The sequence below is a fragment of the Agelaius tricolor genome, unplaced genomic scaffold (genome assembly GCF_023055355.1).
Source record: "Agelaius tricolor isolate 1412-34295 unplaced genomic scaffold, bAgeTri1.0.p SCAF_11, whole genome shotgun sequence".
Classification (NCBI taxonomy): domain Eukaryota; kingdom Metazoa; phylum Chordata; class Aves; order Passeriformes; family Icteridae; genus Agelaius; species Agelaius tricolor.
This window is the reverse complement of record NW_027269271.1, coordinates 12,209,111-12,224,354: the sequence shown is the minus strand read 5'-3', so window position 1 is coordinate 12,224,354 and position 15,244 is coordinate 12,209,111. Positions and strand designations below refer to the sequence as shown.

Below are 15,244 nucleotides of genomic sequence, written 5' to 3'. Positions count from 1 at the left end.
CAGTGATTTACTTCATCAGGCCCTTAATTACCATATTTTTTGCCTGCTGCACTTTACAGTGTAGATCTAATCAAGTGTCAAACCTTTTGAGGCCTTTCATTGTTTAGTTGTCAGTAAAGAACAGTTATTATAGAAACTAAAATCCTCCTCTTTCTGCAGTACTGTAATTGAAAAATAGTCTCTGAATTTGTAACAAGAAATACCTCCCTAACTGAAAAGCTTCATAAAGCATACTTTAAAAAGAGATTATGATGATTAACTGTTTCATAAGATGTTAGCCACAGAATATTATGTCCTGTAGAGACCTTCAGATTTATTTGATCCATCCATTCAGGTTTTGAGAGATCTTGTGCACTACAACTTGTTCTCCCGGAACAAGATATAGTCATATTTGAAGGAACAGAAATGGTAAAGTTCAAGAACAAGTGAACATAGGATATAAAATAAATTTCAGGCTATTTCTTAAAAGCTACAAGGTTCTAAAAGGCCTTCCTGACCTTTTACTGTTCCAAATTTTTTGTTGTTGTTAAGAAGTTGATTGTTGCAGAATACTGACTTATTTATGAATAAAAAAATGTTGTACATAAGCTGGTATTTATGTATTTCATCTAATAAATCAATAAAAGTCTAGAAAAAGGCCAAAGGAGAGGTTGATTCCTATGTACTAGAAACCTTTTAATTAGCTGTTCTTCCTGTATATTATTTACTTTGCACATCCAAATCACCATCCATTATTCATCCATATGCAGTTGCAGAAGCCTTTTGTTGTTTTTTTTAGATCAGACTGTCACCAGAATTTGGGCAACTTGGAAAGCAGCCACTCTATTCCCAGCTTTCCCATTCCTTCAGAGTGGCTGTGTAACAGTTACACACTGTCCACATCTATTGCAAGAGAGGCTGACAGGCTAATAAATAATAAATAATCATGCAATGCAACAAACTTGCTGAAAATCAGGAACAGGGTTAAACAAATGTTAGAACCATTTGTGATTAGTTTGAAATGGAAGGAAGGCCAAAAGGCTAAAGAAAGCTAAATTGTGTAGATTCTTATGGACAAAGAACCTGCTGTTGGTGGGACTAGGAGACCTGTCGCATATGCAAAAAAGTCAAGATATATTACACATGTAAAAAGGGGCCTCAGCCAGAAAGGACTCCTCAGTTCAGACACAGCTTTGAAATCACTGTATTTTGAAATATAATGCCATCATCATGATATCAACATGTTGATTAAATACCTGGCATTATACAAAGCATAAACATAACCAAGAAAGTTTAGAGAAATTGTTAAAAGAGGTATCTGTCTTGCTAATGGCCTTTTGCAATGTTATCCTACTTTAAGTACATTACATGGTTTAGAGGAAAGAAGGTGATTTTGAAAAGTTATCTTCAATTAGAGATCAAATCATCAAAAGATCTAGGAAAAAACCAAGAAACAATGAAGCTGGCTTATACAGGCATTTTATTATCAATTAGCTGTATATATATATATATATATATCTACATTTCAAAATTAACCAGTATTTTATTAAGGAAAACTATTTATAACAAAGTAAATGAGAAAATTCTTTATGAGAGGTAGAATTACCTTATTAATCTATAATTCATATACAATATATTGTATATATATACACACACATATGCTACTTTGTGTGTATATGTTACATACACACAGTTGCAAAAATGTACAGTATTGCATGTTAATTTTATTCATCAGTGATTTTGATTTATATAGCTGCTCTTGGTATTGCTTTTGAACACTTTCAGTACAACTCTCCATAGCAAGTTGTGATCTCATCTTTTAAAAACTGATGTAGCACTTAACTTCAGTTGTAAAGCAAATGCAGGGTATTCACATGTCTGCAGGAACAAAGACTGACAACTCAACTAAGTTTTTTAAGTTTCTGCTGCTATTGGAAAAACAAACAGGTAACAAATCTGTTTTGTTTTTGTCTCATACATGAGGGGCAAATAAATTCCAGTTGCTTATATTCTTTTCCTTACCATGCACTTGTGAGTTCTGAAAATTTTACACATGATCTTTAGTACCTCCCTGTAACACCATTTCATCCTAAGCCTCATTCCTAATCACATCTGACTGACCTGTATGTTCCACAAAGTAAAGAACATCTCTACTATGACAAAAACCTTCCATGAAAGGAGGCTACCTCAGCCATATGCTTAACAACAGATGTACAGGTTTACAAAGCATCCAATTGCTAGATAAAAATTGAATATATGACCAACATATACTGTGTGCTGCTAAGGAAATTGTACACATACTGCCAAATGCAGGTTAAAAGCATGAAAGTATGCAGTGCTACCTAATTCATTGTACATTTTTACCAACTTCAGTTTGATCTGCCTTCATTTTTGCAGCATATATTGCATAGCAAAAGTTAACACTCCACATTGAAAACAAAACATAAATCCTTTAACAAATTGAAAGAGCATTAATTGTACAATTGAGTCATCACATAAATTACTTCTGTGTTGCAGTAGAAGGTGTAATTACATCACATATCAACAAATATTTTCCCTTTATTTTTCTTTCATTGTGTTTCCTTAAGAAACGTTAGCAGCCAGAAGTGGAAAGCACATTATTATCAAGTGCTTTTACTTGATATTGTAATAACAAATCTCTCACTAGTTAGACTTCCATCAAATTACCAGAAGACCAATTAGTAAAAAAGTAAATTACATTAGGCTCTAAGAAATAATGATGGACCCATAAAACAAGAAAAATCTCTCGTTCATAGAAAAAAATTATATCTTTGATAAACATGTACAAATTCTTTAAAATACACATTTTTGTAGCAAAGTAGACCCTAAATTAAAATATATTCTAGTTTTTACATAATTTTTATATATAGCTTACCAAAATATTCTTTTAATACATATTTTAACACTGTACACAAGTTACTAAATGTCTTAATGAGACTCATTAGAAATATATTCAAGCTGTCTCAACATAAAAAATTTAAATTTGTATATAACATGGGGTAGTAATTTCCATAAATTCAACTTCAGTGCATCTGCAGTAGTCATTAACAATAAATTTCTGCCCGTTAAGAAGTCTTCTCTTGGTGTTAAGGAATTAATACATCTTGTTTTGAAGGTTCCTCCTTTTAATGAGCAGCTTCTTCAGTTCTTCTCCATCATGAAGGACATTGATTTGAAGAGCTCAGCAAGTTTCACCAAAGCAGCAAGGCTTTAGTACTGAACATACCCAGACTGAAGGGACTGTGCAGAGAAGAAAAACTGATTAAAACTTACTGGAGAGGTTTTATTTATATATATAAAACATATATTTTTCACTTAAGGAATAGAGGAAGGACAGAAAAGAGGAAAATAAATGAACAGAGCTGGGGGGGAAGACCTGAATCTCTACATAGGTAAACATGAATAAAATAAAAGTAATTAAAAGCCGAGTAAAGTCCATCAGCTTTGCTGTATCTACACTTACTTTTCCAAAGCAGTTTCTTGAGAATCTTAACAAAAGTGTTACAAGTCCTTTAAAATATCACTGCTACTGTAATTGAATTGTTTCCATTTATCCTGAATGAGAATCCAACTGCTACTGTAAAAGTCAGCTTACTTTAGATGTTGATTCAGATAATGACACAGGAAACACATGATGTAGTTCATTAGCGAGGAAAAAAGCTACATCAGTAATTACACAGATGCATAAGTTTATGTATGACTATCAAAACCAGATGAAAATGAAGCACTGCAAATGGTTCATCTGGATTAGTAAGAAGTCAGTATAATTAAGAGAAAATCATAACCTGCTCTACTGTATTTATTTACATTTCTGTTTCTACTGAAGTCTAAAGTTTTATTAAAAATTTAATCAGCTTAGACAGTATCCAGTTATTTTATTAGCTTCTATACAGATGTGTTTTATGAAGTCTTTCTGATGAATATAAGCCTTGTACAGTGATGAGCTGTCCCAGATTAGTATGGTTATAAATAAAGAGCAAGTAAAACCCCCAAATGTGTTTTAAAAGAGCATCAATTCTTCAGAATTAGAGAGAATTACTGGAGACCAACATGACTCCTAAGACAGACTAGACCCTCACAGTCTTCCCTTCCATTTTCCTACTATTCCTAACTAGTCATTACAGAAAATGCTCTTTGGCACCCATCATGAAACCCATTAGTACAAGTGCATAATACATTTCTATATAGCTTTATAGCTCTAACTAATATCATACAACTACTTTCCCCCTATATTTTCAGTCTCAGTGTACATTTTCAAAGTTGTCTTTTAAATGCATTTTCACATCTTGAAGATTTGAGACCATCTGGATATTCTTTCCTAGGTAGAAAAGTGCTGTCAGCATATTGATTTGAATATCATTGACTTAAGGTCTGGTTTTAGTAAGAGCAAGGCAGAAGGAATAGCCCTTCATTAATGAGCACTTGCAACTTCTCCTCTCTTAATGATCCTCAAAGGCTTCTCATTTTCAGAAGTGCATTTTAACAACTGGAAAGATAGTTACACTTAATTAGTGCAGTATTTTAAATGGATCCATCAAAATAGAATCCCAAGTAAATCTGATCAACAAACATTTTTAAAAGGCATGAAGTGTGGTTATATACTCTCATATGTTGTACAGTAATGATTACTTTAAGCTTGGACAGATGAAAGATGACCAGAAAGCACTTTACACTCTTCAAACCAGCAGGTGTCAGTTCCAATGAACTGAGAACACCAGCCCTTCTCTCAGCAGACAGCAATAACCAGGAATTCTACGTCATCATTTCAATGAAAGAAGCATACCATAAATTAAAGATGCTGAAGTTTAAACTGCAATTCTTAAAAAGAGGATAGCATGTTTTGGTAGTTTTTGTTATAGAAGGGTAGGCACAGTTTATTTACTTTCAAATGGAGATATATGTTTTTCAGTGTGTTCCCACCCTCATCATAACTCTACTTCACATCCCTATGATTTCTTCCTAATGTCTCAAAAGCTTTTCTGAATACAGGGAAATAATTAAACAGCATTTTTCTTCAGATTAATCTATGTGACTTCACATAAATTTCTATCACTAAAAACATGGTGATACCTGTAACAACTGAGCTATTGTAAAGTATACATACTCACTTTTTCAAACTCATTTGAGTTTGAAAAATTTAAATATAGCAGGAGAGGCTTGTTGTTTTGATTTTTTTTGCATTTTCAGAAAAGTCATTTGTGTTCAAATCTCTTCACATGTCTAAAGAGATTGACTGTAAAGCTTCAAAGCCTGTAATTGTGGTTTTTTTCTTGTTTTTCTTTTAAATCTTTTGAGGAGTTTTCTATTTTAAAATTTGCATTTGCAATGACTCAAAGTATTGCCTATGCTTCTGAAAGTTTCATTAAAAAACAAACAAAAAAAAACCCAGTCCATTTTTACAAGTAATTTGCTGGATTTAATAAAATCTTATTTAAAATTGAGTTAAAAATAGAAGGAAAAAAAAACCCCAAAGGAAATTGACTGCTGAATTGCCAAGATGAGAGTATAAAATCAGTTGATGGAGAAGAAATCTCCATGTATATTCCTATAGTGGTCCCATGCCATGTCAAGCTTGCCATTTTATACCCAAGTAACAGACATTTAAACAAAGAACTAAGAATTAGATGGTTTCACTACAGTTCAGCATATCTAATGAAGCTTATGCTGAATTAACTGGTTAGATTACTTTCATTTTTCTTCAAAAGGAGGCACGGAAAGCCTCCTGGGAGAGAAAATCAGCACCAAATCCACTGAGGCACTAGAACTGTATTTGCTAATAGAGGACTGTAGGACCAAGCCAGCCTGAATTTGAACTCTGTTTCAGGACAGAATAATGCCACAGCATTTAGGCCTATTTGTTAGCACTGGAACATGCCCTCTCCCCAGATAATTGCAAAAATGTAACTTAAGGTTTTGGAATTGTGCATCAACTCTCCCAAAACACTGCTGCAAGAGGAGTGTGGCTGCAGGCAAGAACCACTGTGAATACACAACAGCCACTAAACCAACTCAGGATGCATTAGGGAAAATGGGGAAAATGTACACACACATGTGAAATCTGTGGGTCTGCTCAATTTACCCATCAGCAAGGTGCACTAGAGCTTGGCTTTTGCAAGGCCTGTCCCATCTACATAAATGCTAAGGTCTTATTAAGAAAAAACATGTTACAGGTAAAAATGATGTATATGAATTTTAAAACACTGCCAACACGTCTCAATTTTTTGGCAATGTTTCCATCTTGCCAGTTTCCATGACAGCTATAGAAGCAAAAGGTGACTCATCTTAAGACTACCCAGTTACATATTCTCCAATAAAAATACATTTTAAAGAGCGATATTTGGATGTAGAATTATTGTAAGAACAAAGCAAAAATCTTATAGCAGTACCTTAAGTGTGATTATAGTTGAAGAGAGTAATTCTGCAAATGTTATTGTGAGACATTCTGTTTAATCAAAACACACACTTTGTAAAATAAAATATTTATTCTATTTACTGGAACATCAAGTTTTCTTTTTTTTTTTCTTTGAAAAATCAAGCTTTTCTTCTAGTTCATCAGCATAAACACAATAAAGTGGATTATAAGCTTGCACTATGAAGGACAAATACCATTAGAGAAAAATACATGTCAGACAACAATAGTCACAGTCATGCTTATTTTTTATTCTTTCTTTTTGTTAAGTAGAATGTGGAACAGTGGTATTAATGCTGTTTCATTGCAAAACATTGCAAAAAAAAGATAGTGAATAACCTTCTCTCCATACTGCAGGAAAAACTCACTAAGGAGTTAAGTGAACATGAACTAGAACTGGAAAATTGCTCTGCTAGCCATCTCAAAATACTCCTGAACCACTCATGTTAACAAAGACAGATAAGTAAGAGTGATAAGGTGATTTTCTAAAATGAAAGCACTGCATGATTACAGCTGGTTAGCTTGGTATCTAACTCCGGGAAGGGAGATTTTGGCAATTAAGAGAAAGGGAATTAATCAGCATCATTCAAGAGTCCTTTGATGAGCTAAATGAATAAACAAAGCACCAGGACATGTAACAGACTTCTGTCAGGTACATCACCTGATGTGCTCCAATTAGAAAGAACACAAACACTGCAACAAGGCCAGGCTGGGCTGTCACGACTTCAAGTAATTTCAGCATCTAAAGCAGTGAAGTGGAAATGATGAAACAGAATTCTGTTTTTAAAAGTATTCTGCCAGAACTGGTAGCTTGATACTGCTCCATATTTTGCTGATGAGCTTCAGACCACTGGTAAGTGCCAACAAAAGCAAACCAGCTGCATGGCAGGGGCTGAAGTGGTAAGGAAAAACCAATCTTCCTTGATGGGTTAATTGGTCCCAGAAGAGGAGGGGAGGGGAAGGAGGAAAAAAAAACCACAACCAACTAAAAAGAAAAAAAGATGATGCTTTTCCACAGAGTTTCACTTGAAAAAAAAATCCCAAATCAAACCAAAAATCCCTCCAGAAATGCAGGACATGGGACTCCAAAAAAATAAACAGAAATCACTACCATCAATGGTAACAACTCTTTTTCTTTCCCCCCTCCCCCTCAGCTCCCAGTGCATTACAGTCAGAGAAAATAAAAGAAGTTATGTAGTTATAAGAAGGATAGCACTGCATGGCAGCTGTCTGGACCAGAATTATTTGGAAAAACTAAAGAATTTGAATGCTTTCCAAAAGGATTTTTGAGGTAACTTAGCTTATCAAAAGAAAATCAAGTTGAGAGGAGTAGCATGAGATAACCCCACAACAAGAAAATAAGACAACAAAGGGCTATAACACTGACATAATAAAGAGATAGAGAAAGTTCTAGGCTAAAAGTGAAATAGTTTTAAGCGTGACTCTGTTCAATCAGTGACTAATCTTTCAGAAAAATTATGTTGCCCTCAAAATAAACAATCTGTATATTTACCAGTGAGCTGCTCACTACCAGACAGAAAGCATTCAGAAATTAAATTATTGAAAAACCTACTCTTGTCTTAAACCTCAGGATGTCACAGTGACTGCACTCAGTCAATTGTGCATAAAATGGGGAACAATTTAGTGCACTCCTCTGTGACAGAGGGATGCACAGGGCTACAGGGTACATTTAGAAGCAAATGCATTAATCAGAAAATATGTTTTCATATCTGAAACATATTCCTAACAGTAAAATTTTTTAGCCATCATTATATTGAAAGAATATTACTTCACAGGTAAATCAGAAACTTGCACTTTGCTATGTAGACTCTGCATGGCATGACTGTTTCTAGGAAATGCTGTTTTTCACATCACAGCATATAATATACAAAATAGAGTATTTTTAGCTCACCTCACTCTTCAGAGAAGACTGGAGATAGAATCTTGTTTAAAAATCTTGCTGCATTTGACTGTGTATAACCTCTACTCCTCAAGAGCAATATCAAGCCAAGAATTATTCACAGGTTATATTCTTTATATCCCTTATAGCCTTCCATGCATTATTAAGTCATTAAGATAGGCAGGAAGAAAATTAAAGAAGTTCTTATAACAGGGGAGTAGTGCATTTTAGAAAGGGTTTTTTTTCTTTAAAAATGCTTTCCATTCAACCTAAAACTTTACACTATGCCTAAGATATTTCATTTAAATTAATGGTTTAAGTCAATTAACAGTCCTACTGCAAAGAGACAACAATTAATTTCCTTCTTCCCTGCAATGCACAGAGCTGTAAGCACCTCTCTGCTGTCAACATGGCTATTTCACCTGTTCATGAATCGCTCCTTTCTTCTTCCTTAAACTACACAGTAACCAACATTCCTTCTTTTCCTCCCTTTTCCTAAGTCATCCTTGTCTAATAAAGAAGGCATGCTACAATTCTGGAAGTTACATTGTAAACCACCCCCTCTCCCCACATAGATTTGGGGAATTTTTGTGTCATAGCCAACTATGTTGCACCTCGAGGGTTTGAGAGATGAAGGAGAACCACAGCACTATCCTACAATTTTGTAACTATCTAGATACCTGAAGTGTCACCAAAACCTAATTTCCTTTTCTATGCTTATGGAACAAACCCACTAACGTGGCTTTCACTGTAAAAAATCATTTGTAGCATTAAGTTACAGCAACTACCTCTCCAAAGGAGGTGACAGTTCTTAGCTTTTAAGATGTTATATTTACATTCAACCTTTCAAGCTGCCTGAGGAAAACAGGCTTGTGTTTTTGTAATGCTTTACATTGTCATTTGGTACCCTTGTAAATTCTGGCCTGTTGTGAATGATGTCAGCTTATTTTCATGACTAAGTCATATTACAGTTACAAGGAGTTTCTTCCCCTTAGGATGCTGCATGTAAGTTTACATGCATATGCCTAATGCATAATATGTAGTTGTAAGTAAAATACCATAAAAACCCTCTAAAAATGCTGCTGGCAGCATAAAATTCACAAAATGAACAACTGAAAAGAATGGGAATGGGCTGACTCTCCAAAGAATTATTGTTCAATACATTAAATATGAGACAGTATTAAAAGTGAGACATTAAAAAAAATAAAATCAGCCAATTTACCACTTATTATTCAGATGAGTGATTGCTCTCACCCACTGGTGGTATACTGACTTTTAGTTACAGCATACTCAACAGGAGCAGAGGACTGAACTCCTGAGGACTGAATTTTTGTAAGCATATTGGATTGAAGACTGGGAACATCTAAAAAGGATGAGTTTGCAGAGCAAACAGAATGCATGAACAAATGAAAGACTCATCAACGTATCTCAAACAAAGATTCCTTCCTGGCTTGGTATACAGCTTTTCACCTCTCTCTTCATCTCTGTGCCTGAAGAAATTAAACCACATTAGTTAAACAAGAACAGTCCTCTTGTTCTAGAACTTGTTTCAGCATAGAAAAACTGCTAGTTTCTATATCTCACTTGAAAAATCTCAATTATATATAGTTTATTACAGTCCCATGTAGCAGGGAAAAAGAGAGTCAAATTAAAGAGGTGAAGATGTGGCAACACTCAAGAACTCCCTTGCAAAAAGTTACTGCTGCTGTTTAAAGTAAAGTTTAAACTCAATTTTAAACTCACTGCAGAACAATGATTCTAAGATCATGGAACATCAGCATTTATTTCCAGATAAACTGTAGTGGATAAGAAGCTGAAGTTTTTTAAACAAGGAGTCTGAAAGCATCAAGTATTCTGAAGAGCTGCTTTAGTCAAGCAGATTCTACCACAGTAGGAAGAAGTCACTGAGTTAGAGAATACAGAATCACGTTCCCTCAACTAACTTCAATGTTCTGTTTATAGAGATTACATTTCAGTCACACATGCAATTTAATTCCACAATGGAATAATGAGATTTTATTTCCTATTGTCATCTATCCTCAGAAATAGCAATTCATACTCCCAAGCTACAGAGATGTGGCTTCTGAACTGTGAGTGGTGCCACAACCGAGCTGCTAACAAGAGGGTAGGTCCTCCACTTCTGCAGGAAGAAAAGAACACAGCCCATGAATGACCTTTGGCAGGACATCCTAGGTACATGCAATGAATGTTATTAGCTGTTTTTAGACAGACTCACCACACCCAAAACCACTAGCAGGTCTAACACCAGAACTTTCTCTATATGAAACAATTTATCAGTGCTAAGGAAACAGAAGAGCGATGCGCAATACTCTGAAGTTAATTTTACACAAAGCCAGTTTTATTTCCACATAGTAAAAAAATAAAAATCCTAAGTGTCAGAACTAGTCGAGAGAGGCTGACAGGCTCCCTTAATCATAGACAAAATGTATTAAAAACAGTGTACTATTTTTTATAATTAGTAGGCTATCAAATCCTTGGAAATCCAGTATTTTAAATTGGTTTTAAATTTATAGTAGTAGATATGATTATTTTTTCCCCAGAATAGATGAAGCTGTTTCTGATTTCATAACTGAAGCTTCTCTAGTCTCTCTTCTCTACATTTTGTATAGAAACACTTTCAAGTTGCATTAGTTTATCTGTACATCCTCTTTATACAGACTCTTTTACACAGAAAAAGAGCACAAAATAAGCCCAATGCAGCGAAATTGTTGAGGAATGAAAGCTTCAATGTGAGACCATCAGAAATATCTTGCTTATAATACTTTCCATATTTGGTGCTAGAAAAGGAGTAGGTTTCAAGTCAAGAGCACTAATTGCTCAAATAAGCCCTATCTTTAATGATATTCTACCTTCTGTTTACTAAGATACATATAAAAGCTTCTTAATATCTGTTACTGCACAAAGATGAAGACACATAATTAACTTATAGACTTTGCTATGGATAATTTGAAATAAAATCTAAAGGGTAAGAAGGTCAAGAAAAAAAGTTATCAGAAAAGATGTAAAGTTCAGGCACAATATATGTTCATGAAGCTTCCATGTAACAGATGCTTAGAAAAGATGGGGAAAAAAGCAGCTGAAATGATAGATAACAGACAAAGGTGCTGTTCAGAAACATTAGAGGAAGCTGGAGAATTATGCTGAGTTAAGATTTTTTTTTGCAACAGTTTTGCTCACAGAAGCAAGGAAGAAAAGCATCAGTGAGCTGCCTGAAAGTGCTGTTGTGACTGTGACTTACAGGAATGGCCTCTGGTATGGTGCTGGAGGAGCTGTAAGACCCATAAAGGAAGGCTGGTGCATACTCATCTGTCACGGCGCTGTGCAAACTGCTTGGGCTGCTCAGTTTGTTGCCACTATTGCTGTTGTATAAGTTGTTGTTCAGTTCATGGTTTTTTCTGTGTGGCAGCTGCAAGCTGCCATTCAGGTGACTGGAGATATGGCTTACTGTAAAACCTGTCCTAGAGGACGATGATGTCTCATTGCTCTCATCACCATCTGAAGCAGCATACAGGTTCCCTAGAGAACTGGCTAGTCTGGAGTTTATGGAAACGCTGAATGGGAAACACATGCAGGGAAAAAATATTCACAAGGTATGTAGAGATAAATACAAAAATGTAACAGACAATTCAGAAGACATTAGGTGAATAACACACACCATTCTGAAATAATCTGTGTTTGCACACAGGTTCATTTCTAGCTCCTAAGTAACAAAAAGCAGAATTCTTTGTAAGGGCTTTCCAAGTTTTGCTTATTCAAGCACTACACCATGGCCAGCTTTCACCCCTGTCAAAGCACACATGCATGCAGGAGATGGTCTTAAAAGGTGTCAGCAGTGTCTGATTTACACTGAAGTAGCTTGTATACAAGGAACAGTTTAAGAACTCCTCCTCTGTTTCTTGCTATCAGTTTTGTGATACAAGCCTTCAAGTAACCAAGGAGTAATATTACAAAATTTGAGACTAGAAATAGGGTGTCCTGAAATACCTCAGGCTGGTTACTCTGTTCAGGCAAATATTTGTGCACATATTTATTAAAAGTGCATCAATCATTCTGAGTGTCATTTAATATATATAATTACTTAGGACAATAGTTATAATTGAGCTAAAGAGTAATAAATCAAGGGTTCATAAAAAAATTAATTACCACTCCATATTCTGAGAGTAATAGTATATAGACTAGTGGGAATATCTACAAAACATCTGTAAACTGAGATAAGTGAAAGAAACCTTGCCAACCCATTTGAACAAGACAGTACTGTTTCTGATGGCACAATCTGTATAAAACTCAGATCAGTAGGACAGATTTTGGGTTTTACTTGTTTTTTAAATCTGTAGGCAACTAAAGTTTGGCTAGTGGAACAGCAAATCACTGTAAGTAAATTGAAGTCTTCTTATAGCCAAGAAGAGCAAGCACTTCATGGGCTGCAGATGTGCTGACAACCACTGCAGGATACTGCAAGCATTTGTACCAAAATGAGAAGAAGAAAAAAAAAACCTTTTAAATGTAGAGCCTGAGGACGTGGAAATTCTGCTTATTCTTTCTGCAGATGGTGAAGTGACTGCCATCACTCTGGAGGCCTTCAGAGGAGACATGGATCCTTCTGTGCCACCTGAAGTACTCAGTCTAAAAAGAGTGCAGAGTTCCAGTGAGAAGCTAGATTTTATAATTAAAATATACATCTCCAACACATATAATCTATCAGTACATAGATTGGTATTTTAAAAAGTGTGAATTCTCAAGTCTCAGAACTCAACAGCAAAAACTTAAGTTTTCCTGCTTAAACATATTTTTTAAAAAAACTTTCCAGATATCCACTCCAAGTATTTCCCCTGCTGCACCTTATTAAAAAGTTACAAGCTACTTTTCACCTTGATAATTAATGAAGGCCAAGTGTCCATTTTTATAGATTTATTGTAAGTTTTATGATAAATTTTAGAACTCTAAATGTAAACTTCATTATGAGTACTTTTTGAGCTTATAGAGCAAGTATGAGTAGAAAAACCCAAAGCTGTAGCTTTCATGAGGTCAGCATCATTTCCAAATGAAAATTTTCACAGAACATGCAGCTCTTTCTAGGTGGAATTCTTAATGACAAAATGCTTCATGTGTTGATAATGAGCCATATGTATGTTATACTGGACCACTCAAATTGTTACTATTATGGCTGTCTACATTAACTAATTTTAACAATTAATTTTCTCTAACCCTAGATCAGGGGATACAACAATCAGACCTTAAAGGATGAAAAAACTTGGGTACAGATCTCCAACTACAAGCACCGAAGGAAAATGACATTGAGCAGCTTTAATTACACACCAACAAAGGGTAAAACATTCATTTCCAATGCTAGCCATCTGGAAAAATCCAACTCAAAAATTCAGATCACAAAACTGAAAATAATGTGCTCTTTTCAGTATTAATCCTTTTAATGATAGAAATTTTGTCTTACATATTGTATTTTAGATTCACTGGGGTAAAGCATCCAGTTTGTAGGTGTTTAAAAAGGTTTGTTACCTGCCTATGCTCAGAAGTTTTGTATATCACAAATAGTGATCACATCAATTGATTAGCAATGATCCAAAGCACTGAAAATTAAGACCCTAGTCAAGTGGTATAGGTTTAGAACTAGAATTTTAAAGTCAGTACCTGAAGGGTTGTGATATTGACCAGGTGTTCAGTTTCATGTCTTGCAGCCTAAAGAAATAAAAGCAGCAATCTTTATCTGAGGATTAAAAACCTTTCCCCTCTGCCAAATCATATCTTTATGTCTCAGGTTGGCTTAAAATATAAAAATAAAACTTAGACTTATCGACAATCAGTGTTTTAATTTACAGTAAAAGAACAGAAAGTTACTCCAGGTTTAATTTCAAAGTTCACATTTTTATTGGTTCTGAAAAATTCTAAATTTCTATAAGAAGTACAGAAAAGTAATTAAAGAAAGACGACCAAGTTTGATTAAGAATATTTTGTTCAAGTCATAAGTTCTAAAATACTAGATATAAATTTTAAAGTTCTGAAGTATTTTTTACATTATCTTTTACTGCTACACAGTAAGAAGGCATCCCTAAACAGGAAGGCAGAGGGCAAAAAAGGAGAGAAGAAAAATATTAATAATCCAAATTTGCAACTAACAGATACATACCTGGAGAAGTTTCCACCTCAGAAGGTGGTACAGGCAGTACCACTGCCTTAAACAAGATCATGTACTTGCCACAGGGATCTGATAGCATGGACAGAATTTAAAACTGCAAATGACCTCAGACTGGTATAATTACCTGAGAGCTCCAGTTGTAGCAGAACAAGGCTGTCTACGACTTTTTAAGGCATTCAGCTTATCTCCCTGTGTCATCCCATTCTGAGCTTCCACATCCTTGTCTTCAGAATCGTTCTGCAAAAGAAAAGCATGCAAGCAAGGGAATCTATCAAATCCCAGGAGCAGTGTAGTTTGAAAGCAGTGAGTGTCTCCCCTCACAAAGATCAGAACCCAGAAGGCTGCTCCATGTGTCTCCTGCACACATGGCACTGCTCTTTGCATAGTGCTGCTACATGAAATGTGCTGCTGTACAAACACAAAACACTTCTGCAGAACCTGACCTCAAAGTTCATGATGCTCAAGCCTAATGCCAGTGTTTATTTACTTCAAGAAGTCTGTTGGACATTTATACACATCTGCATTATTATTAGTTAAAAGTTTGGAATAAGCAGATTTTTGGTTTCCAGGAGCAAAACTGACTTTTTTTTTTTCCTTCATGCTCAAGAAAACAACTGAAAATCCTGAGACAATGACTTGAAATAATGGAAACTTTTGGAAGCTTGAAAAATTACCTGTAACAGTTTTAAATATTACTTGATCTTTTTTATGAAGTGGAGATTTGTTCTAATTATGTCCTAAAAATATTTAGAAATTATCTATA

The 15,244-nt window shown here is 34.9% G+C and overlaps 1 protein-coding gene across 4 annotated transcripts in view; it reads right to left on the bottom strand.

Moving 5' to 3' along the window:
- Positions 1-1,442: 1,442 nt before the first annotated feature.
- Positions 1,443-15,244, bottom strand: part of CDC14A (cell division cycle 14A) — a 49,641-nt gene continuing 35,839 nt past the window's right edge. For 2 of the 4 annotated variants that reach the window (XM_071436142.1, XM_071436144.1), the window contains 5 exons: positions 14,606-14,718; positions 13,977-14,024; positions 12,825-12,953; positions 11,569-11,881; positions 6,640-10,449 (listed from right to left, as the gene is read on the bottom strand). In XM_071436142.1, coding sequence (XP_071292243.1) covers positions 10,363-10,449; positions 11,569-11,881; positions 12,825-12,953; positions 13,977-14,024; positions 14,606-14,718 — 690 coding nt within the window. In that variant the 3' untranslated portion in view covers positions 6,640-10,362. Of the gene's footprint in view, positions 3,241-6,639; positions 10,450-11,568; positions 11,882-12,824; positions 12,954-13,976; positions 14,025-14,605; positions 14,719-15,244 lie in introns of those variants that run through there. The other 2 variants (XM_071436143.1, XM_071436145.1) reach the window with 2 other exon arrangements.